Source organism: Eschrichtius robustus, chromosome 10 (genome assembly GCF_028021215.1).
Source record: "Eschrichtius robustus isolate mEscRob2 chromosome 10, mEscRob2.pri, whole genome shotgun sequence".
Taxonomy (NCBI): domain Eukaryota; kingdom Metazoa; phylum Chordata; class Mammalia; order Artiodactyla; family Eschrichtiidae; genus Eschrichtius; species Eschrichtius robustus.
Window position 1 is genome coordinate 43,423,779 of NC_090833.1, and position 26,801 is coordinate 43,450,579.

At 37.4% G+C, this 26,801-nt stretch overlaps 1 protein-coding gene across 2 annotated transcripts in view; it reads left to right on the forward strand.

The window, feature by feature from the left end:
• The window catches only part of PRUNE2 (prune homolog 2 with BCH domain), a 258,015-nt gene that overhangs the window by 33,358 nt on the left and 197,856 nt on the right, over positions 1-26,801 (forward strand). For both annotated transcript variants that reach the window (XM_068551791.1, XM_068551792.1), the window contains exons 2-4: positions 15,832-15,936; positions 20,173-20,375; positions 22,513-22,676. In XM_068551791.1, the coding sequence (XP_068407892.1) occupies positions 15,832-15,936; positions 20,173-20,375; positions 22,513-22,676 (472 nt within the window). The remainder of the gene's footprint in view (positions 1-15,831; positions 15,937-20,172; positions 20,376-22,512; positions 22,677-26,801) is intronic.

Sequence of the window (26,801 nt, forward strand, 5' to 3'; positions counted from 1 at the left end):
CCCTTTTGAGTTTATTTTTGTGTATGGTGTTAGGGAGTGTTCTAATTTCATACTTTTACATGTACCTGTCCAGTTTTCCCAGCACCACTTATTGAAGAGGCTGTCTTTTCTCCACTGTATATGCCTGCCTCCTTTATCAAAGATAAGGTGACTATATGTGCGTGGGTTTATTTCTGGGCTTTCTATCCTGTTCCATTGATCTATGTTTCTGTTTTTTAAACAATACTTTCTTAATCAGTTCAAGGTCACTGCTAGAATGCTATTACTCCTTTGGGTCTTCAAACCATAGATTCACTTCTCCGATTGTTGTCTGTTGAGTAACTGACAAGTATTTCTAATAAGACTATTTGCTTCTACATCAGTACCTCCAAAAGCTTTGCATCTATACATAGGACAGTGGGTTTGCAGTTGTCATAAGTGTTAGGTTACTAATAGTTTCAAATATTTGGAATTTTCAGAGCAGACACCACAGTGTTAAGAAATTAGGATGTAATATTCTAGTTGTTATTGAATTTTTAAACTTCTGCTAAAGAAATTATTCAGAAAGAGTACTCTCTTAAGGAAAATAAAATGGTAAGAAAATTTGAGTCTTTAATTAAAAGCTGTACATAATTCATCATTGAATATAGCCACAAGCCCAAAATGAACAAAGATTTATTTTACAAGATGAGTGAAAAATTTTAAAAGCTGATGTCATCCATGTTACAGCTATTTATTATGGTGAAAGATTTGGCGGTCTGATGCATTTTTATTATGTACTGTTAAGGTTGTCATAATATTTTTAAACCTTCCTCATTTGTCATTCTTTGGACATATATTTTTTATTGAAAGTTCAATGTGACACCTATTTAAAAATTAAAATAACAAAATCTTCCTCTAATATAACACCTTTCCTTTTTTACATGATTATTTAAAATATCAAGGCAGAAAACTTTGTTCAAATATTTTGTATTAAAGGTAACTTTTTCATAATCTATTCAGTTGATGATGTACCTTTAAATGGCAAAGGTAAAATTCAAATGGATATATTGAAATTTTTCTATATTGAGGGGCTATGTTTGGAGACTCTGGGCAATTCTCTCAACAGAAGAGAGCAAAGGGAAAATGTCTGGGCAACTGAAACATAGGTTATTTAGTACTTAGAATCATAAAATAATATTATCCCAGGGTTGGAAGGATCTGACTCTTAAAAAACTGGAAACTTTTCACTCGAAAAGCTTGTTCTCAGAGGGTGGTACTTAGTTAATGTTAACATGTTTATGCTTTTAAAACATATGAAATAATACATATGCACATATTTTTATATCTATCTTCATCTACATCTATATCCTACAGCACTATGCTGTGTCACCAGACACATATTTTAATAAATCTTTATTGAATAGCCAACTACTCTGTGCCAGGTACTGTTTAGTATTGAAAAGGGTTTCCTATTTTGCAAAATATTGAGAGACAGCGAGAGAGAATGAGAGGTCACTTGGAAGGTGAGAGTTCTTCTGTCACTGAAAAACACACAGTGTACTGAATAACGGCATCATTAAAAACTGTCATCTTTGCAAAGTACAGTCATTGCTCTGCATATCTCTAGTACATGTCCCTGTGAACCTGCATAACTGCATCTTGCTGGAAATGCATCTTCTCCTCCTGCCGGCTTCTAGCCACTTATCTGTTCATTACTGTCATGTCTGAGAAGGTTTCAGACATGCCAGCTGTGTGGTGTCACCTGCCTGACGTCCATTCCAAATACAGACGTTTACTCGCGTGAGTACTAAAGCAATAGATCTTCCTTATGACAACAAAAAGCTGACTGCAGAAAAGCAAAGCTTCTGGGAAAAGTCTTCCGAGTGCATCTTGGCTTGATCATGGAGAGAAAAAACCTGACTAATTAGCTTCAGCCCTCCCAGTCTGAGGAAGAAGAAATAATTAAAGGATCTGGACAGCCTGCGCCATATAGCGGCTGGCTTTGAAAGAGGCGACACAGTTAAGAGGACCTGATCTGAGAGAAGGCTCACAAAAGAATGTTCTGGGAACTTAGTGTAGAGCTGAGAAGGCTTTTTTTTCTTTTCCATACGGATCCATTAAAGAAAAATTAAAATACTTATGAATCACCATGTTTCCAGTAAAAAAGGAAATACTTTTAATCAAGGAAAAAAGTAAATTCCTACAACTTATAACAACTTTAAAGGTGAGAAAGATAGCAACAAAAATTAGGGCTATTACTAAATATTAATCTTGAGGGCAAATTTGAGAAGTAGTAACGTAAGCATAGCTTTCTAATCTTTTTTTTTTTTTTCTGATTGATATTGTATTTCGAAGCTCAGTGGGTTGGGTGTTGCCCATCCCTGGACAAAGTGCTTTATCCTAGAGATGCTTCTGTGAGTTGTTCCAGCAGGGATTGTGTCAATGACCCACATGGGGGGACTTCCATTTTATAGAATTCCCTTAGTACATGTCTATCCTCTAGTGCAGCTATTGGGGAAGGGGGTGGCTATTTAGCTTCTCAGTTTCTACATAGGTATTAACAGTGATGTCACTTCCTCCTTATTCCCATATGCACCTCATTCAAGGGGTTATTCGTATTGATGGACTTGATCAAATGGAGCAGGCCTGAGAGTGTGTGGACATGTGCTACAGAACCCAGCAACACCTATCTACACACAGACGTACATCCTATTTTTCAGAAGGTTCTATATTCTTAGCAGAGAGCCTTGAGACTGTGTTTGGATGGATAGAAAATGACAGGTAAAGTGAAGTAGTTCAAAGGTCATCATACCTTTTGTTATTTTGGATCTTTTCCCTCTGTGCTTGATATAAGTTATTTACTACAGAAGTTTTACAGAAACACTTAGTGCAGGTCATATATTTACTAAGTGTCATCCTAAGTTTTCCCGTGATATATTGATGAAAAAGTTATTAAAGAACCCCCCTTCCCATTTACGTCCACCTTGTGTTCAAAGTGCATTTCTTTTTTCCATGGATGAGGAAAGTAAAAAACAGGGAAGCAGGTCCGAGTGCTCTAGTGAATCATGATTGAAATCACAATTGGGGGCTATTTCTCCACCTTTTAAAAATTGTTTTTGACTTATTGCAGCCAGAGTGAACATTCAGATAACGTGCACGTAGGAGCGTAGGAATAACATAAAGCTGCCAAGATGAAGGGGGAAAAAAAGCAAGCCCACAAAAAGAAAAGCAAAGGGAAGGCTCTCAGTTCTTTATTTCCCTCCAGTAATTTTCCTGGTACTAAGTTAACCTGACAGCCCTGGGATGTTTTGCTGATTTAGCCCTAAATCCTAGTTCCACTGAGAACATTTTCTTTGTTCAATTACATCACAGAAGATTCCGTTGGAATCATGTCAGCGTGCTGCGGATTGGCTTTTCCGGGTCCAAGAGGGTTTGATTTTCCTTTGTTGTGCCTGGATGGTATCATAAACGCTGCTGTTCTTCTCCAGCCCCTCCCCATAAGACAAAGATAAAAAAAGAATGTCCCAAAGGGCGTGGGATGTGTGTGAGTGTTTGTGGGAGGGTACAGGGTAGTAGATGAGGGAGGTGAAGGGCACAGGAGGAGGGAGACACACCATCTTCCTGGTCGTGCTGTTCTGGTCTCAATCCAGGCTTTAGCTGCCCGCGAACTCAGAACTTGGGCTTCTTATTTATTGCTTTAGTCCATCCTTTCAATCAATATTTAGTTGAGTATTTTTACCAAGTACAATTCTAAGTGCTGATTCACCTCTAAGGATGGAAACCAAGACATGCTCTGACTAGCTACCCAGGGTGTGCACTCAAGGGCCCAAGCTTTCCCAAGACCTGGTGAAAAGGGCTTTCCCTCCCTTCATCCCTCCTTCCTCCCTCCCTCATCCTTCCTTCCTTCTGTCTCTCTTTCCCTCCCTCCGTCCCTCTCTTTCTTTTTTTCTTTCCTTTCTCTCCTTCTTTCTTGTAAACCTCTTTGCTTTCTTGTCTTAGTCTCTCAGAGTTACTTTTAATTATTTATGTTTTTAAGCACACACCACAGAGGGGCCCGAGAAAACTCCACATATTCATCTCCCGGCTTGAGAAATTATCAGTGTTTTATTAAAAGGACATTCTAGATTTGAACACTTAACGACCTTTGGGGAAAGCAGTTGTATGTCTTATTGTTATCCTATTTATGAATAGACAATAGGAAGTAATTTGAACTTTATGACACATTTTCCACATTTTGTCAACTGAAAGGGATGTGATATAACTGCAAAATAGGTAAAAGAGCACTCTATGAAGTTTTAGAATTCCTTAGAAAAGCAGTGCTTTGGGGCAGCAACCTCACTAGCTCTGATTGCTAATACAATAAATACCCTTTTGTCTTGAAATCATGTAAACTGGAATTTTAAAATTACTGTACACTGGACATCCTTTAACCACTTAAGTGCTGGGGCCACAGCTGAGTAACACCTGGTAGCTAATTACAGTTAAACCCTTCTATGGGGGTTAATGGATCAGGGCCCAGGATTGGGCCCGTTTGACGCACACCACTAATAGCAAGTCATGTTTTGACAGAGTTCCACAGTGGACTACTTTCCACTGCTTGAGACATCAAAAAGAAAATTATTACAACAGTTATGTCTTCAGAATAATGAATAATTTAGAATGTGGAATAGATTCAGAAGTCAAGAGGAAAGGGGAAAATATGTGATAAGTAATATGTGATGAATAATAGTCATAAAATCTGTCACTATATAAAATCATTTGAAAGCTTTGTTTTGAACTTTATACCATGAGGTAGGCAGAATGCACGTGTCATCATACTCTGGGGTGTGTGTGTGTGTGTGTGTGTGTGTGTGTGTGTGTGTGTGTGTATGTAGAGAGATTCAGAGAGAGACCCCACCACGAAATGAGAATCTGTTAAGCTTGAGAGAGGGATGATTACTTGCAGCCCGTAATACAATTTTTAACTTTTGGGCTATTAACAAAGTGTTAGTCCATAGTACTGTTATTTCATAAGAGCATGACAAAGGATCTAAAAATTGAAAACCCTCTTCTGCCCAACTGTTATATCCAATCATTGTTTTCACTAGCAAATGTTGATTTGAGCATCAGCTGTGTGCAGAACACTCACTGCCTTAGGAACTCTGGGAGATACCAAGTTCAAGATGTGGCCAGGGCTTGCAAGGAACCATTGATCTAGTAGAACTGGATCTCTGATATTGAATAACTGACCCCCAAATGCATGGGTGACTGGGAACTAAAGATTGCACATGCCAGTAAACGAAGAGAGTTACTGTTTATTTTCATTTGTGTGGTTGACTTTTGTTTCGCTGTACTACACAGCAGAAGTAGAATATTGGGCCATGGTGGACTTTAGATGGGGAATACAGTTATTACTTCCCTCTGCTCTTTATCTCTCAGTTCGTAGTTTCTCATCTATAAAAAATGGTCTCTAACATTTTTTGGTTGTACAACAGCATTAGTAAAAGTCTTTTGAGTTCATTCTCTGAAGACATATTTATTTCTGAATTCTGTTCATGTATTAATAGACTAGCATATAAGGCACATTGTATATTTTTAGAAAAACAGAAAACTTAAAAGGGTGAGTTAAACAGGAGTTTACATGGTTTCTCCTCTTACTTGGAGGTCCACAACCTCACTTTGGAAACCACTGATGGGTTTCAACTGGGTAAACCCAAGCCCTTTTCTAACTCTAGACTTGAGTAAATCTAAGTAATATAACATCAGTAATTCCCTCTGAAATTGTACTTAATCTAGAGCAACTCCAGCAGTCCCTTTCAAAACCCAAATGCAGATACATTCTACAGTTGACAGAAGCCAGATGGTCCCTGGGCGCTAATCTTGGGTTCTCTTTAAGGCCATGGTTCCCAAACAAGTCACAGTATTCTTAGACTTTACTACAGACTTACTAATTCTGACTATCAGGATGGGCTCAGAAATCTGCATTACAATATGTCCTAGTAGGTGATCCTAGTGCAGTCAGCAAGACAGTACTGTCACCCAAGCAGAAGCCACAGCATGCTTTTCTTCTGAGAGGCAGGACCCAGAAAGGAAGAAGTAGCCATGTGATGTAGTGGGAAAAATATTGGAATACATCTTTCCAGGTCATTAGATGGTGATCTAACTCATTTGTTTGGTAATAGTTGCTTTGATTCTACTTTATGGATAGTCCATAATTTGTCCAGCGATTCCTTGGTTGTTATATATTGACATTGTTTCTTATTTGTTTTTGTTTTTTTTTTTTGCTTCCATTACAAATACTGCTTCAATAAACGTTCTTTGGGACTTTATTGAATATCCATATTTAACAATGGATTTTGAATTATAATAAGGAATTTTAAAGTATCCATATTTATTGGTGATTTTATTTCTATAGAATAGATGCCTATAAGTGAAATAAATTAGTTGGATCAAAAAGTGTGAACATTCTGCATTTTAAAGGATACTGTCAAATTATTCCCACATTGGTTGTAGTATTCCTTTCTGCTGCCTACAGTCTAACCAGCGGTGGATGTTAGCACTCTCAATTTTTTGCCAATGTGATGGGCCAAAAAAAAAAAACCGTTTTATTGTTGGTCTAATTTGCATTTCCGTGACTACTAATGAGGCTGAATTTCTTTTCATTTATTCATTTTTTTCTTCTGTTAATTGCCTGTTCATACTTCTACTGATTATTCCATTGGTTGTTTGTCTTTTTCTAAATCAATGTGTATAAACTCTTTGTATGTTAGGAATATTGCCCTTTTAGTAGCAAGATGGTGCAAATATTATCTCCTGCTCTGTTGTTTATCTTTTATCATTTTTTCCCACAGAATTGAAGTAGCTAAATCACATGTTATATGTATATATTTACTGGGATAGAGTTTACATGTAACATTATATTAGTCTCAGGTGTACAGCATAATGATTTGATATTTGTATATAATATATAGTGAAATGATCACCACAATCAATCAATTTTTATTTAAACATCCATCACCATACATAGTTACAATTTTTTTTCTTTGTGATGAGGACTTTTAAGATCTATTCTCTTAGTTCTGTCATTCTTTTTGGTGCTGTTGTCTATCAAAATTTTCACTACTTTTAAAGACACTTGATAATGATAAATTCAGCACCTTAGATTTAAATTTAAATTGCATTATCATTTTTACATGAGGCTAATTATAAGAGAAGTAAATGCATTCCGATCAAGAGCTAGAGACCAAGGCAGAGTCTGACCTGTATTATTGCAACATTTTCAGAAAGCACAGTAGGTAGACTGAGGAAAAGATGGTAAAGAGTGTACCATTACTCTTTAGTGCTTGAAAGGATAATGTCATATTAAATAATTCATGCTTATTGCACACTTAATGCAACTTATTGAACAAGCTGTTCCATAGATGCCCAAAGCCAGAGAACAAAGTAATATCTTATTAATGTTTCCAGAGTTGAATTTGTTAATAATATATTATTTTAATTCATCAGTGAGAATAGGATAAACATGCTAAAAGGATATACAGTGAAAAATTCACAAAAAAATATGTCTGTATGAAGACAGGAATGTTTAGTATCCGTATGAAAAAATGACCTAAAGCCCTTATAATTATAATAAATACAACATTAAGATACTATTTTACCTATCAACAAGATAATGCTTAAACACAGAGTTGAAGATTTGAAAATCAGGTATTTCTGTAGGTGAAAATGTAAATTTCTACAACTTTTCTGGTGAGTGTTAAAATACTTACATTCTTTGACCCAGAAATGTAAAATTTGGGAGTTTATCCTGAAGAAATAACTAGAGATAGGCACAAAAATACTATGTTCCAAATATTCCCTGCAGTCTTATTTACATTATCAAAAAATTAACTTAAATCTGCAACAGTAGGGAACTGACTAAATAACTTATAATGATCCTTATTAATGAATACTGTATCCATTAAATGTCATAGTTATTCATTTACTTATTCATTTTTTCAATGGTTATTGAGCACCTACTGTGTGCAAAGCAATAGACTGGGCAGCTGGGGTTACAAAAGCAAACGCGTATTACTCCTGGTCATCACAACATTTATATTTTAGAATTTTAAAAGAATACTCAGAATGTTGTTAAAAAAGAGAAACTACAAAATGTTAGGTGTAATATGATCACAGTATTACAAAAGAGAACACTCATAAATGTATAGAACAAAGTTGGAAAGAATACGTTGTGTTCATAGTGATTATTTTGGGTCTTGAGGGTTTTTTTCTTTGTGTTTCTGCATTTTCCAGATATTTTACAATGAACATACATGATTTTATAAAGTAACTTACATTACTATGATGGTATAAATTAACTCTATGTTTGATAGTAAATTAACCTTAGGTGACATGGGTGTAGTTTTCTATGTGTGTGTAGCAGGGGTGTTCTTTTTCATTTGGTTTTTTAAAACCCTTGTATTGCCTTTGACATCAATCATTTAGTAAAATAAGCTCTTCCAAGCTTTCTCTAAAGATCAGTTATTTGCTAGGTAGATTTAAATTTTGGAATGAGTCCAATTTGGAGGTCTGTATTAGTAAGTTTGGGCTGCCATAACAAAATACCATGGACTGGATGGGGTAAACACCAGAAATTTATTTCTCATAGTTCTGAAGCCTGGAAGTCCAAGATCAGGGTGTCAGCATGGTTGGGTTCTGGTGAGAACCATCGTCTGGGCTTATCAAAAGCCTCCTTCTCCCTGTGATCTCACATGGTGGAGAGAGATAGAAAGAAATAGAGAGATAGAGAGCACAAGCACTCTGGTGTCTTATAAGAGCACTAATTCCATCTTGAGGGCCCCACCCTCATGACTAAATGTATACCCAATTATTTTTCAAAAACCCCATTTCCAAATACCATCACATTGGGGGTTAGGCCTTTGACATATGCATTATGGGGGTACACAATTCAGTTCATAGCAAGGTCTAAGCATAGCAAAGGGTCACAGACAGTGGAAGGTCAGAGATGAGGCTAGATGGAAAAGACTACAGCTCTTAAGTCTGAAAAGAGGAAGGTTGAGAGATTATAAAAATCTATGAAACCATGGTGGACAGATTTGTTTTTAAGCTGAAAGGAAGCAGTACCAAAAGGGAAGTAAAGAGCTACCCCATCCAGTTGGTAATAAATGTATGGACACAATTCCCCCAAAAGTGGAATGGCTGAAAAATGATAATATCTTAGGAAGCTATGTAGGACAATTCCTAAAAGGGCTTTTCAGGAAAGGTAAGGATTTGGGAGGACCATCCTTGACCTTTCCTGGTTGAAGTTGTGGAGGAAAAATAATGGTGCTGTCCCTCAATACTGTCCTTTGAGGACATTGTCAGTAAAGGAATATTGAACAAAAAAATATAAAAAAATTAAATGCTGTAAGTAAAATAACATTTCCAGCCTAAATCATTATTATGATCCAGAGGAAGTATGTAAACCATATATGAAGTCATTCCTCTTGAGAACACTGTGTTTTCAAGATCGGTAGCAAACAGGTTGAGGAAGATGGATTCAGCTGAGAAAGACAAAGAATGGTTGAGCCAGTACCCGATGCCCCAACTAAAAGGATCCTGACCCCAAGGAAACTGGGGACCCAGATGCCCACCCAAGAGGAAGGGCCTTGGGCAATAGGTGGGTTTAGCTTTTGCCCCCTCACCGCCTACCCACAATGGCCTCTGCATTTGACAGTCTAGAAGGGATACAGGTGCACAGGGTCTGAGCCATTTAGAGCTGAATTTGCTCAGACCGACTCTCATCCCTCATTTTTCCCAAAGAGAGATATTAAAAGAGGGCCTTCTTCAGCATGGCAAAGAGAGGCTGAAGGAAAATATTACTGGGGTTGGTTAGGAGGGCGGTGAGTGGGGAGGCTCTAGACATTATATACTTCTCTGAATTGATTAGGTTTTAGTTTTATCAGTAAGTGAGACAATTAAATTATCTCAAAATCATTTGAGTTTCGTCATTGAAAACTTTTTGCCTTTTCCTAATTCATTGGTTTATATTCATCTAGTACGTCACCAATTAAATTTGGACATTTATGAGAAAATTAAATATAAAAAGTCTGTGTCCTGAATTTGTAGATTCTGGTAAATGTTTTTGCTTTTACACATGACCTGAAGTACAGTTCTCAGAAGAGATCAGTTACAGCCTCCAGTCACTTCTTATTGTTTATTAATTAACCATTAGAGTGAAACTGGACTAAACGAGGTGGCCAGGGGGCCAGAGTATCCTATTTGGCAATATCATGCAGATTTAAAAAAGAAGCACATACTCTAATTCCAGGAATTCTATATATACATACCAACCCCGCCACCCCTCTATACATACAGATGTGTCCACACAATTGCTACCATTAAGCCAGTAAGAATGAAGAATAACTGTAGTTTTGGTCATGGAAAAAGGTCCATAGTATACTGTTAAGTGAAAAAAGGAAGTCTCTAAAGAGTGGGAATAGAAGTACCCCATTTTTGTAAAGTATATGGGTAAATATACGTGGGTAAATTTAAAACGTGGAATATTCAACAATATGTTAACAGTTGTTATCTTTGTTTTATTAATTTTTGTTGTGTCTGACTTTTTATAATGACATGTATTTTTTTTCTTACCAGAAAAATAAACAAAAATAAGGAATAAAATACAAAGGTTTCAGTTGATGAGGAAAGTCCCTGTGTTCTGGGGACTTTGCATAGAGTGATAAGCTTTTTCTCCTTTGCTTTTTTAAACTTTCGATTGTTGCCATCCCTCCAGCGTTTGCTCCCTCTGGGTCCCAACCTTTTTCCAGGTAATGATAAGATTATGAGAAGTTCAGGAGGTCAGGAGTTCCAGACATCATCTCAGACCCAAGGCCGATATCAAGAGGCATCTCATTCATTTACCAAATGAACAAAGGATGTGACTTTATCCATATCCGACAGAGCTGATCAGAGACTTATAGTTCTCGCCTTTGGAAGACCAGGTTGCTCTGGGCAGCTCCACAGCTCCCTTTGTCCCTACTGCTCATTTGGCTGTGGTTCCTTATGCATCCCCCCCACCCCGCTCCTGGTTTTCCTGGTGGTTGTGACTGGCGTGGAGATAGGGATTGATAGGGATTAGCAGCATGTAAGGTTTCCTCTTGCCCATCCTGTGAGTCTTCTGATTTAGAATCACGGCAGCCATAGATTCACGGGGTTCTTCTGGGGAGGAACCAGGCCCTTTTCTGTGCCACCCAGAGCCAACCTTCAGGAAGGAAGACCCCCTCATTGACTTGGAGTTAGAAGTAGTCAAGTCAATTGCCAACTGTTTTCTGTGCCTGGGTTTCTTTGGAGATACCATTCGATAAATTCAAGCAGCTTCTTCTTCTCTCACGTCTTCACTTTTTGGTTAAGGATGAGGGACTGAGGAATGTGCCCTGCTTTAATGTGCGAGGAAGGGGACTCTCCAACTTTCGTAGACTTTGCCTATAATGTTTTTGAAACAAAGTTCATTTCAAATCATTATTTTTGAAAACATTTGCCTGGGGTTTTTAAGAAAAGAGAGTTGGGTAGGATGGGTGTGGAGAAATCATAGTATAACTGTACTGCAAGGGTTTGTTGACTAAAGGTTAGCTGTGGGGCTCCGGATGTGAAAGTTCCAGGCAGGAGCAGCTTTGTGCCTCAGAGGGTGGAGTTATGAAAAAATTGACGGAGGAGGCTGAGCTTAGGCAAGGCTCTTTCTGATCAGGTCTGTTTTCTGTGGGTGTGTTTGAAAGTGCTTTTGCCTGACAAGTACAGTTTGCTTTCACGGGCAGTTGAATCTGAATGCTTAGGTATTTCTCTGCTTTTAAAAAGAGGTAAGAAGTAAACTTCATTAAGGAGTCTCATTTTAGTGAGGTATAGATTTACACTTTGAAAGCATATTAAAATTGTGATCTGGAATACTGGCATATTCAATATGTTTTCTTTTGTACATTGATTATGGAAAGATTCTGTCCATCTATTCAGAAGTGTAAGGTATAGTATAAATTGAGTATAGTGTCTATTTCAACCCATTATCAAGATTCCATTTTGTGTTGGGCTTGCTCAGCACTGGGTGTAGGTAGTAACGATGAATCTTCTGTCTCCTGAGATTCCTTAAGGCTTGGTGTGCTTGTATCAATACCAGGGCATGGCTATTTCCTTGCCAGATCTATTCACTCCTGGCTAGGAGTTTACAAAGTCACATTTAGAAAATGTATACACTAGGTAATAATTATTTGTTGAACATCCTGGGCATGCTTTCACCTTTGCACCTGCTATTTCCTTGGCCTGAGATAACTGGAGGTCCCACTTCTTCACTTCGGGTCTTTATTCAAATGTCACCTTCTCAGTGAGCCTCATCCCAGGGCACCCTCCTCTTCCATTCATCATAATCTAATTACTGGTTCTTTATATCTCCTTGCACTAAAATAAAAGTGCCATGGGGACTGGGATTTTTGTCTGTTTGGTTCAGTGCTGTATCCCCAGGACTTAGTGCAATGCCTGGCACAAACAGGGTTTTATTAGTTGAATGACAATGATTAATTGAATTGATAAAATTATACATATGCCACTTTTATTTGAGCATAATTTGTCTCTTTGTGAATACTCTAAACTCCACTTTGAACTGTATCAAGGGACATAGATATTAAGATTGATATAACTAATTTCATGTTTTATTCCTCCAAGCAGGCAGGAAACTGTCTAAGCCTGGTTACTATGATATCTGACTTTTGCTACACTCTAATTATATCTTAGTGGGTTTGGGTAGGAATCAGGCACTTTGGAACATCTAAGATTTTTTTGAGGTTGAGCCTACTATTTTTAAGGCTGATTGGTAGTCACCAAAGGTACCTTCTTGTTGCGAGGTCCCTTTTTTCTTGTCCAGCATTTTCAGCCAGCCTGAAATTTCTGGTCATCTTTTTGGATTGTGGCATAATCTCTGGAAGGTCTCTTTAAAATGAAAGTACGTTACCTTGGTGGGTAACGCATTAACCCAAGAGTACTCATTGGCATGGACTCTCTATTGGAATTGATAGTGAAGGAGCAGATAGATCCCTGATAGTATGGGCACCAGAATGGTACATTTTGATGGAGGTGGGTGCTGGGGAGAAGATAGTGTTGGAGCCTGGGGGCTGGGGCATTGACTGGAGATGGCAGACACAGTAAATGGTGCCAGAAGAAGTCATGACTCTTAGAGAACTGGATGTGTGGGAAGAAGGGGGAATCAGAAGACACAAACAAGAAAGCATGAAGAGAGGCATGTGGCACTAAAAGTAACCCTCAAAGATTTGTACTGGGATCTTCTACAGCCTGATCTGTAAGATGATACGTGCTTTTTTCTCTTTAAATGGAGAAGGATGAATAAATCATAATTTTAGATGATTCCCAAATTGTGAAAATTGGTCCAACATGTTTGGGTTCACAATCCTATTTAGTTCCTTTCTTTTTCTAATTAATGATTGGCTTGGGCTTTGAAATGAATTGACACACAAGTCTTCTTATTCCCCCCATGTCTTCTTTCGTGCAAGTTGAGTGTTGAATGCAGAGCCGTGCCTAGGAATTACTGAACCTAGACAAGAAAGCAGATAGGTCAGCTTTGGGGTCATTTTAATGCTGTAATTTTCTGAAGCCTTGCTGTATTTAGAAGGCATATTTAACATTGTCTTTCTCCCCCAATCTCCATGCTTGCTCATTTTGTGGATACTGAAGTCATTATGGCATTATGGAGTGGTTGGTGAAGGGCAGAAGAGACAGGGCTCTTTGTACTGGATCATGGGTTCTGGGAACAATCCTGGTCCTATCACAGACTCTATTGACCTATAAAACGTGTTATTAATCTTCTTACTGTCTGTTTTACAAGAGATATGGGAGGAGAAATGAGGTAATGTCTACTTAGACCTTCGAGCTTCTCGGAAGAACAACAGTCTACAGTAATATGAATTCCTAATGCATTTGTTTGTGTTGTAATGGAGTGTAATTCCTTTTAGCCAAATTTCTTTAGATACCTCTAAAATATCTAACAGTCTTGCACAGGGGAAGCAGTCTGCCTTTGAGAGTAAGAACTGGGCCTCGACGAATCCTCAAAAAGTACAAGTGAGCTAGCTATAAATTTATGAGCTCGAGGGAAGGAAGCTGGGAGAGGAAGGAATGGGCGCTACAGATGGTGATGGGAGGGCAGTGGTTGTAATTATCTTCAGAGAGTTTATAGCATTTTAAAATCCTGTTGTTTTACTAAAGATCAAGATGTCAATATATTTAAAAATATATACATTTATTTTAATTTAACAATATTGCATACTGGACGACTCATCTGCAATATTGATCCTGCCATCATTCTCTACGTTGATAGGCTCTTGACTAAGCCTCCTCCGAGATTTACTTTATTATGTTCCTTGGGCCACAACTTGGTTGTTGAATAACTAGTTTCTGAGTCTGATATGGCAATTCCCTATACTTACCAACACATTGTAAGAGACCTAGTAAGTTACTAAATAATCCTTTACCTTTGTTCTGCAGAAAACGGAATAACAAGTCTTTTTTATTGAAGTGGTCACGAACAGTGGATTTTTAATGTAGGTTTTTTGAGCAGTACTATAATTGAGTTGGCTTTCTAGTCAGTCCTAAAAAAAGAAATTAAAACAAAGGATGAAAAGTGAGGGAAGTATACATATGTATCGTCTATGACATACTATAAAGATGTCAATTTAGGTTACACATCATTATTGGACAGTTTTGTTGTGAAATTTTCTGGAAGTGATTAGTTCTTTAGCAATTCCAACTCAGTATTTTATAAGGAGGTCAGCCTTCTATAAAGGAATTTTAAGGAAGTATTGAGTTAGCCAGGAAAGAAAATAGTATGTATTCTCTTACAGAGAGGTGACAATATACACTCTTTAATAGCAACTGATTTGTATTTTTAGAGAAATAATACTCATCAGAGTCCTCTCTCTGGAGGGAAGAAAAGTGTTACAACAACTTTTATTTGCTAACTGATAGAATGTAATGCAGAGAGAGCATATCCTGTCACCCAAAATGTGGCAGGAAAAAATAAATTCCTACCAAATTGTGTTGCACGCCAGGGACATATGAAAAAAGTCACTTTGTCTCTCAAAGTGAGAAGAACATCTTATATAAGGAAGTGATATGGAATACTATGGAACTGCTCTTTAGACCAAAATAATCTTTTACTAAAAAATTATGACTCAGAGATACAGTTCATATTAAGTTAGATTGTGGATGATCTTAATAAAACCACATTTTTGTTGGAGGAGGTCGTTGAGAGGACATGACTGCCAGTTGACCTGAGAGCTAGACCCTGGCAATTGAAGTCTCCTTACCCCCTCCCCTGACCTTGGAAGGTACAATCTGCCCACTGATCACACAGTGGGAACCATTTTCAAGGACACAGCCTCGAGAGAGCAATGTGTTGTTGAGACCATACATCACTGAAGCCAGTTAAGGCCTCTATATAAACTTTTGATTCTGGTGGGCAGGTGTGGAGATATACTTGTCTTGTGGCCGCCCAAGACAAGCCTTGTAAGTAAGTTCCCTTGCTTATTGAACCTGCCACCTATCTGGAGTGGCCTGCCTCTTTCTTCAATCTCCCCTTGCCTTCTGTGTATGGGGGCCAGTTTCAGATTTCACCCAAGGAAGCTCCCAAGGTTTCGAACCAACAATTTTCTGTTCCTGACAATTAACTAAAATTTGAATGAGCATTTCTGAATGTTAAACATGTTGTGCAGTTTTTATATAAATAAAACTTCATTATACATTTATGAATTTCTGCAACTGTCTGAATATAGCTAAGGCATACTTTAAAAAAGATTGAAAAATATCCACTTTATATTAATCTGTTGTTAAATTGTGATGTTTTATTTGGATTTGTTTCAGAATCGAAGCAAACGCTTGGAGAAGGTCCATGTGGTTATTGGACATAAATCGTGTGACCTGGATTCTCTCATTTCTGCCTTCACATATGCTTACTTTCTAGACAAGGTGAGGGAAAAGAAGATTATGCTTTTTATTTGAATTATGATATAACTTTAAAAAAAAACATTTTCAGGAAAAACAAGGAAACTTAAATTTTCATGTTCTGGTTTATTGTTGCAGAGAATAATGTATTATAATCCATTAATCAACAAATATTTATTGGTCACTTACTACATGTTAGGCATTGTTCTAGTCATTTTTTACTGACTCTGCATAAAACATTATTTCAATAAGATCAATTTTTTTCAAAAAAAATTTAAAAATTTTATAATAGTTGATTACTTTTATGGAAATTCAGAGAATTGACAAAAGTAAGGTTCAGAATTTCTTGTTTTCCTTTACCATCCTTGTTGGATAATCTTGCCTTTGGCAGTAGAAAAATATGTGCAGAATAACCTGTGTGAACATTACATGAAGTACAGAGCATACTGGCTGGAATTTTCAGTAATAGAGGTATTACATGTCACATCTATATTCTGTGTTTGCCTTTTAGCCTGACTTTGCACAGCAAGGTCATTCTCAGTTGCAATAATCTCCCTTGGGCCAGAGGTGGAAAAGACCTTTCTTGCAATAAACTGTTTTAAAATTTCCATTCCATAAATTCATCAGCCCATGTTAATGGCTCACCTTAAAGCCTAAAAAAGTACATTATGAGTGTCTCAGTGCTATTTCCGATTTCACACAGTTTTTAATTTTCTGGAGTCAAATTTGTTTTATTCCAATTTTGTTTGGATCCTTAACTCTGAGAGTATGCATAGCTGATCTAGAACGATTTAAATTCACATGAAACTCAGTCTTCCAGAATGAGCTATAGGTGGCAAGAATGGCTTTAGGGCAGCAGCTGACAAAAATGCCAGATAAAATCTTCTTATATTTACATACAGCTTTCTATCAAATTTATCTTAAAATGTGCCAAACTTTACAAGGGAGATTAATTGGTATGAGAAGAGAAATGTGTCTGTGTTAAGACATGCATATTGAATACTAATCTTATTAACTGGATTTTTTCTTATTTATTTATTTTTTTATTGAAGTATAGTTAATTTACAATATTGTGTTAGTTTCGAGTGTACAGCAAAGTGATTCAGTTACTTTGCTGTACTCTTGATTTTCAGATTCTTTTCCATTATAGGATACTACAAGATACTGAGTATAATTCCCTGTGCTATGCAGTAGGTCCTTGTTGTTTACCTATTTTATATATAGTAATGTGTATCTGTTAATCCCAAACTCCTAATTTATCTCCCCTCACTGCCCGCCTTAACTGGGTTTTCTGTTTTTTTTTTTTTTTAAACGTCTTATTGGAGTATAATTGCTCCACAATGGTTCGTTAGCCTCTGCTCTACAACAAAGTGAATGTCACACATATACATATGTCCCCATATCTCCCCCCTCCTGCATCTCCCTCCCTCCCACCCTCCCCATCCCACCCCTCTAGGTGGTCACGAAGCACCGAGCTGATCTCCCTGCGCCACGCGGCCGCCTCCCACCAGCTATCCACTTCACGCCCCGTAGTGTATACACGTCCATGCCACCCTCCCACCTCGTCCCAGCCCACCCCCCCTCCTTGTATCCCCAAGTGCACCCTCTAGTAGGTCTGTGTTTTTATTCCCGTCTTGCCCCTAGGTTCTTCATGACCATTATTATTATTTATTTATTTATTTATTTTTAGATTCCATATATATGTGTTAGCATACGGTATCTGTTTTTCTCTTTCTGACTTACTTCACTCTGTATGACAGTCTCTAGGTCCATCCACCTCACTACAAATAACTCAATTTTGTTTCTTTTTATGGCTGAGTAATATTCCATTGTATATATGTGCCACATCTTCTTTATCCATTCATCTGTCGATGGATACTTAGGTTGTTTCTATGTCCTGGCTATTGTAAATAGAGCTGCAGTGAACATTTTGGTACATGACTCTTTTTGAATTATGGTTTTCTCAGGGTATATGCCCAGTAGTGGGATTGCTGGGTCGTATGGTAGTTCTATTTTTAGTTTTTTAAGGAACCTCCATACTGTTCTCCATAGTGGCTGTATCAATTTACATTCCCACCAACAGTGCAAGAGGGTTCCCTTTTCTCCACACCCTCTCCAGCATTTATTATTTGTAGACTTTCTGATGGTGGCCATTCTGACTGGTGTGAGATGATATCTCACTGTAGTTTTGATTTGCATTTCTCTAATGATTAATGATTTAACTGGGTTTTTTGACTTCTAGAAAAAAGGCATTGCTTGTCTCGAGAATGTAGAGTTGACTGAACCAGACTGGTTTTTAGACTGACCATGGCATGGACTCTTAAGGAAATTATATAATAATAATGACACCACCACCAACAACTATGGTGTCCTGAATGAATATAATAACATCCAACAAAAGGAATGAGAAAACTAGTTGTAACAGTAAAATAGATAAAGAGATGTGTGGCCTCTTTTCTCCCTCTTCTAAGGCTCACTACTAAGCATGGGGACCAATATGGAATTAGTGATGGGTCACCTACTGGGAATTTGTTAAATATCTGTGTCTTCCTCTTAATTTACTGGACCCTGCCCCCATCACAGGTCTGCATCTCCATTTTGATTTTTCCTGAGAACCTGGCTACTCCCTCTCAGAGTATTAACACATAGGAGAAGGGCAGAGTTTGCAGCTTCACATGTTTGACTGTTTAAATACTTTTCACTCTGGTAGGTAAGCCCCATTCTATGGATGGGGAAAACTGAGATTCAGAAAGAAAAATAGCTTTCTCAAAGTCACACAGCAGAGGCTGGGGCTAGAACCTGGTTTTTCTGACTCCAACTCCAGAATAGGTCCTGCCAGGATAGGCTCAGGCCATATGGCTCTTGACTCAAGTTTCAGTATCAGGAGTTAGATATAACTCTATCAATTAATAAGAAAAACAACTTGCTATGCATAAATTGCTAATAATTATTACACGATTGTGATTCTGTATTAGCCTGACAGGTGGAATAAAAACCACCTTGTTGGAATGGCTTTGTGCTTTGTATACCATAGCAGTAGGTGATTCATTTATTCCACTCAACAAATATGTGTTAGTCTACTTTGTGCCAGACCGTTTTATGCACTGAGAAACATAACTGAACAAAAAAGACAAAAATCCCTGCTAGGAAGGGGAGATGGATGATAAAGATGTTAAAACTGTGTCATAAATACTAGGCTTGTGACAGAGCTGGTGATGACGAGAGAACAAAGGCCATTTACTTTATGCAAAAATTCAGTGTTCCCAAACCCCACATTCTCTCAGCGATATTTAGGGTTTTTTGCTATAGACTCGTAGTCATTTTTAAAAGCACCTTCATTTTAAAAATTCCTATGGAAAAATAAGTTTATTATTGTGAAGCTGAAATTCTCGAACGTCTACCCATCTCCTGTTTCCCCCATCACTACAGTTTTTTTTAAGAGGTTTGTTAACATAAGATTTTTAAAAATAATATAAGAAATTAATCAAAATCACAGTCTGCTAGTCTGTGGGCCAGATTTTGGCTCATATGAGTTTTCACTAACCTACACAGTGTTTTTTTTTTTTGGCCTTGCCGTGCAGCATGTGGGATCTTAGTTCCCCGACCAGGATCAAACCCGTGCCCGCTGCATTGGAAGTGTGGAGTCTTAACCACTGGACCACCAGGGAATTCCCCTCCTACACAGTATTTTTAATTAAAAAGTTAATTGTAACAATTAAACATCACTGATAATATCCCCACATCAAGATTTCTAGCTTTTCTTGAGTAATTGAAAGATTTACCTATCCTGGACCTGAATTTTTTGCATGGAAACAATTGGCTAGAGCCAAGTGGCAGGCGTCTAATACAGATGGGTCATATAGGCCTTCTGTGTCACCACAGTCTTGACCTATCCTGCTGTAATCATTCTAATTTTCTGCTGATTCCATAAAGACATGTGAATTTGTTTCCTATGAAGAAGAGAATGTATATGTATATTTTTCAATCGTGGAAGGGGTGCAATGAGACATAAAATATTTCAAGAAAGGCACGAGAAGTTTCATGTGGAGTAACAAGAGGTTAAAAAAAATTAGGGGCCACTTACCCATGGAAAATGCTCTGCTAATTGGGTTCAGAAAAAGCTGGTTATGAATGTCAAGTGGTTTAGCGAGGCCAAAGGACTTTCGTTCCTCTTCCAGTTACCCTCAGGTTTGAGAAAATGTAGTTGTATTCTTTCCTGCTGCTGCTGTCAGTGATTCAGTCAACGTTTTTTCCTGGTAGGTCAGCCCACCTGAGGTTCTCTGTTTGCCCGTGCTGAACATATCAAGAACTGAATTCAGCTACTTCACCGAGACAAGGTTTATTTTAGAAGAGCTAAATATCTCTGAATCATTCCACATATTCCGAGACGAAATTAATCTGCATCAGCTAAATGATGAAGGGAAGTTATCTCTAACACTTGTTGGCAGCAACATGCTGGCAAGGTAAGGCTTCACGTGAGGTTCTGGAGGGAGGTTTGATCTTTTAACAAAGGTTCTTTTTCGCAAAGTGTTACCTTGTTCAGGATTTTTGTAGTTTAGGGAGATGTATTAAAGGCCGAGGGCATTCACAGGAAAGGGAATGTGTTTTTTCTCTTACGTCAAAATTCAGGCTATGCCAGTTCTCTGTTTTTACTTTGGCATTTCAAATATGACATCTCTGAGTGGAAAGTTCTTGTAAAATAGACCAAAATTATAATTTTAAATCATTTCAAACACTTTCTTATAGCAACGCGACAGTCCTATGTATTGTTGCTGAAAATGTATAATGAAGATTGAAATTAAACACTGAGTAAAACTGAAAGATTCTTATCTCAGTAGTGAAATGGAAAATTATGTACATGGGCTATGAAAGCCCTTTGATCACTGGCTCATTTATTCATAGCATTATACTATAAAAGCAGGATGGATTTTTGATAGTTCATGTAATTTGAACTCCTTATCTTATGGACAAGAAACCTGAAACCCAGTGTTGCAAATGACTTGCCCAAAGTACCACATGCAGTTAGTAGAAGAGTTTGGACGAGAACATGGGTCTTCTGCTTCCTTCAATAAGTACTTAGGGGTTGCTAACTGGTACATGAATCTACAGGTACATAAAGAGGAATGAGACAAATTCCCTGCTTTCAAGGACCTTACAGCCCGTCGCAAAGAGTCCTATTTTGATAAGCTCTCTGTTGCTAATGAGTGAAGAGTCCCCGGTTAAACATCCCAGTAGTTTGAGATGATAGTTTTTTTGCACACTTTGCCAATTTGCTAATCATTGATGACATTCACCAGTGGACACTGATCTTAGTATACATGAAATAAAAACGTGTACAAGTATCTAATTTTTAATCTAACCTTCTTAAGGAAGCATCTTTAGGTATGAATACGCTGTAGTGCCAGTCATGCAGTTCATTCAGTTGTAAAGAGTTTGGAAAATAATCTGCCTGTGTGGGGCTGTTTTTATCCCCATGTTATTTGAAACACACAAAATTCTTTTGAATAACATTTATCGATCAGTTGTTGACAACTGGGTGAGAGTTATTCATAGGTTATTTGACTGACTTCGGTTATTAGCGTTTAGGATGATCACATGCTTGACTAAATGTACGTGTTAACTTTTTCAAACCAACTAGTAACACAAGTAGATGTGGACAAAAACAATGCAGGAAGCCAAAGGAGTGAACTATGAAACATGTGTTTCAGTCAACATCTTAGGGAGAGTTTTGTTATCAATTAAAATGGAAACCATGCTGGTTTTGAGACTGAAGTTGTGAAGTCTGGCTTTTGGATTGTTTATGAAATAGAATGTTTTTCAAAAACAAATTGAGATTATTTTCTTCATTGCCATTCTTTGGTTTTTGGCAGACAGAAAGAATACAGTCAGTTTTATCCACATCTTTCTTCCTGCCTTTGATAAAAGCCAGCTCTATCTCATGTAAAAAGAATGATGTGGAAATAAATAAGCCAGTAGTATTTTTTTCTCCAGCACCATTACTGGATGTGTGAACTTTGGAACTAGATAGAGTTTAAATACAAGTAGTCTACTTGCTAGCTATGTGACCTTGGTCACTTTTATTTTATCTTATTTTATTTTTTATACATTTTTAAAGGTTACACTCCATTTACAGTTTTTACAAAATATTGGTTATATTCCCCATGTTGTTTTAGTCACGTTTCTTAACCTTTTCATGCCTTTTTCCCCCACTGTAAAATGGGGATTTTAATAGAACCCATTGAATAGGGTCATTTTATGGTATAAAATGTGATAACACTCTGAAAGTATTTATTATAGTGTCTGACCTGTAGTGGAAGCTCAGTAAATATTAGCTATAACAATGATTATTATTGTTGCTATTATTACGTCCAACAGCAAAACAAGAGGTGTGAAGAGGTACTAAGGTGTGCAGGTCTTCTAAGACTCTTGGGGAGGTGATTAGTTGAAATGTGACAACACATAGAATAAGTCATGTGAATTTACTTATGTATTTGGCTATTGAGAGGAGGTCACTGACGTGGAAGCAGAGGTTAAATAATTCCACAAAGTAAGAAAACATGCCATATCTCTTCCTCTTCCTCTCCTCCATTTGCTTTACAGTGAGGACAAAACTTTAGAATCAGCAGTCGTCAAGGTCATTAATCCAGCTGAGCAGGGCGATGCCGGGTCTGAGTACCGAGAGTCTTCCTCCTCTCTGGTGGTGAAAGAGATTCTCCAGGAGGCTCCCGACCTCATCACCGAGCAGCTGGCTCATCTGCTCAGAGGTGAGAGATGACTCTTTCTATTAAATACTGGAAGGCTTAATGGAGTGTCTCTTGACTCGCTCATGCAGAAAGAGTGCGATTCATTCTTGGGTTAACAATCCCTTTCAAGACCACGGGAAGCTTCATCAGAGAGGCAGGGAGTAAAGAGTTTGTTAAAGAGTAGCATTATATTGAATATTAAAAATGTGCATTTAGAAATAGGCATGAAGGATCTTTGCTCTTGCTCCAGATCAGCATATTAAATGGACCCGCTGCACTTCTGTTGGGGAGCGGGAATAGCTCCTGTGGCCATCTAACAGCTTCCAGAGGTGATTCTTGCTCCAGGACAGCGTGGATATGGGCCAGAATTCCACACACCTACGTGGAAATATCTGCTGGTACTTACACGTGCTTCGTTTATATAGTACTGCTTGGATGGCAAAGTTACACACCTTCGTTTTGGTGATATTGTGCAGGGCTTTTATGGTCAAATTGCCACCTCCTTCTCCCCCCATCATGTAGTGTTTTCCACCTTCACCAGCCTGCTTTAAGCACACCATCGTCAATTATCCCCCTCATCTCTCTTTCATCTTCCTCAGTGGAGCCCATTGCTTCTAAAAAGTGGTTTCCAAGCTGGAAATTGTCAGTTGACTTTGGTGCCACAAAATTAACCACAAAAATTCCATATTGTCTTGTGTAGGGCAGTTTGGGGTTTTGTATAAAGCTTTTTTTTCTCCTTCCAACAATCCGTCTTGAACATGGTAGACAAAGACTTTTCTCAGAAGTATTTGACATAGGAAAGTGAAAAGCAGTGATTAACAGGCTGAAAGAATTAAAAAAGGAAAGAGAAGCCCAAGAATATGTGACAACTCTTTTAAGGCCTTTTTCCTTTGTTTCCTCTACTTCTACCCGAATTTGGAGAGAAAAAGGTCCTAGACTTTTATAGTTCCGATAAATGTCTTAGAACCAACGGCCCCAGTCAACTTGTTTTAAATACTTTTCTGGCTATGGACATGTGTAAAACTGCTCTCTGGGAAACTGTGCCTTCAAGTAAACTAAGTAAGCGCAATCATTTATTTATGACAGAGCAGAAGGGAAATAAAGGCGATCGGGGATCTCGGCCTAGAAGGAAGTTGTTTGGCAGTGCAAATATGTGGTGCAGGCAAACACTAGAGAATATGCTGTTTAAACATTTTGCAAACTAAGAAGTTTGGTTTATTGTTCAAAAAAATACACGTGTTGTTTAGTAGGAAAGAAATGTAGTCAAGGAATCGTTCATCATGATTTTCTATAAGTAATAAAATAATATCGAACTGCAGTACATTGGAACAAAGATATGATTTTGTTGTTGACCGTGATGATGATGATATTCAGATTTAGGGAATTAGGGATGCGGACCCTCTTGTCAGTTACCTTAGTTTTAGTTTTCAAAGCTACCAAGAGTTAGAACTATGGTAAAGGACCTTGGTTTTTCTTATCATCAGATATTTTTCATAACTTTGGGCTTGAGGTGACACTGGGAAGCTGGCAGGATAGGGACATCACTTCCTTGTTGCTTGGAAATTGGAATTTGAACGGGTACAGTGCCGCTACCTGTGAAGACTGCCGATACAGACACTGTCACGAGGAAGACAGAGTCACTGAAGCCTGGGAGGTAGTAGACATGGGTGTCTTATTATAGTGGAAAGAGGGCTCTGGGGACCTTTGACCAAAGTGTGTGCGTGTGCATATGCATGTATACATTGCATGGAGGGGAGGTGAAACATCACTGAACAGTTTGGCCAAAAGGGAACGGAAGGATTATGATCCGAGGAGTTGGACTTTAAAAAGGTAACTGAAATGTTCAGAGTGAGAAGGGCAATGGGCCAATTTTTAAAGCCTCTTGAATCTTTAATAAATATAAGAAAGGAATCAAGTCGAATTTTGCTATGTTCACTAAACTCAAACTTAGATTTTATAGTTTTCCAATCATGTATTAACACCAAACCTACAGGGAAGTTTTAAAGGGAACTTTTTTTATGTGCCTGTAAATAATTTTAGGATTCATTATTTTCATAACATAATTCTTTCTAAAGGGTTTTCTCTGGAAATAGCTACGTTATTTGTATTTTGGGTTGCTCAAAATGATCATTAATTTGATACACATGTCTAGAACATGTATTATGCATTCTTCTAGGTCTTGAAGGGATGCAAATTTCTACACACACCTTTGCCATAAAGAATTTTGAAAAATGTCTGTTTCCAGATGTCATGAGGGTTAAATATTTACAGTCAAGGCTTGAAAGAATCTTTAAAAACAGAACAATTGGACCTCTATGGAAGATATATTATTATAAACTTTGTGCCAAAAAAATCTGAATATACTCCAAACTAAGTACTTAATCAATTTGATTGTTCTTTGCCTTTCATTCCCATGATCATATCCTAAAATCCATCATGCTGAGGCACACTGGTGTGCTGTAAGTGGTTTTCAAGTGGGCCAAGATATTGATCCCCTCAGTCCTTGGAGAGGACCCTAAGTATGCCTCTTAGCCTGGTAGGCTGAAAAAAAAAACTAATTTTCTGTGTGTTCCTTAATGAGCAAAAGATGGAGCCTACTGTTCCACTGTTCTTATGTTTGGTGCCTGGAACAGTGCCTGTCATATAATAGACCCTCAATAAATCCTGTCATAAAATGAATTTTGCAAGATTGTTTATATAGTTTCTGTTTTTATGACTATATTGATTTAATTGGTACTATGATATTGTAATTTCCATTTCATTCCAGCCCACCCCTACAATATTCTTAATGTCCGGAATTTGAACATTGTTTCTTCCAATAATAACCCCCTACTTTTTTAGCTTTTAGAAATCCTTGTTTTCGTATTTTGCAAACATTTGTTTTTATTTTCATCTTTTGGTTGTCCATTTTATATGTATAAGTTTAACCCTTTCATGGAGTATAGTACATGCACGGAAAAGAATACAAAACATAAATATAAAAATATAAATATACAGCTCAGTGAAATATCACAAAAGGGACACCCTTTTAACAATTAACCAGGTAGAGAAGTAGAACAAGATGACCGCTTTGTGCCCCTCCCCGTTACCACTCACTCCCTCTCCAACTAAGTAAGGGTAACCAATATTCTGATTTTTACGGCACACACTTTCCTGCTTTTCTTTAAATTTTACCGCCCCTATGTGTCCCCCATAACACTAGAGATTGGTTTTTGTCTGTTTTGTATATTATATAGATGGAATCATAGAGTATATACTCTCGTTGTTATTAGATCTCTATATTTATATTAAATGTAGTATCTATTTGCATAGGTCAGTTATCTATCATCTATCCATCTATTATTTATTTATTTTATTTTTTGTGTCCTTTCTTCTTCCACAGAATATTTGAAGTGGCTTACAAAAATGCATGTAAATATAACAAAGCAGAAAAAAGGGTCAGAGTCAGGAAACATACAAATAAATAAATTTGGAGGAGTAAAAGTGGTGTTCTGTTTGAAAGTTTGAATATGAGCTTCCTGGAGTCGATGAAAAAATAGAAATATAATTAATTGTAAAATTCATATTATTACTAAAACAAACACATATACCAGTTCCTTATTAAAAGAATATCGAAGTCTAAAGGTTTTTTCCTTATGTCAGTCTTCTTGAAAAGACGCCTAATAGTCATAGGCATCCTCCAACTTTCACATATGTAACAGCATTTTATACAGGAGCTGGGCAGAGTGCATCACACACTTTCTGCTCCTCAGTCAGCGTATGGGGATGGTTTTAATCAGCTTCATCTTGTCTAGTAACCTTATTTCCTGTTCCAAATCTCTTTTCTATACATGCTGATATTTTTCTCTAAATACAGGATATTAATACTTAAAATCAGTCATATTGGAATCTTTTGTAGTCTTATACTCACTGCTGTAGCTGTATATCAAAATGTTTGCATTATGGGATAATATTATATTCAAATATGGAGATAGAACCTGATTATTATGGAGGCTGTTAAAAGATCGTTTGTATACTTATCAGAAGTAGGTATCAAGTTGCCAGTGTAGAAATAACCTGCTGTGTTTATCTAATAATCTCCCCTGTCATGCTATCATATGGACCTTGGCAGGAGAGTTATGGATAAATGTCAACAGGTGACCCAGC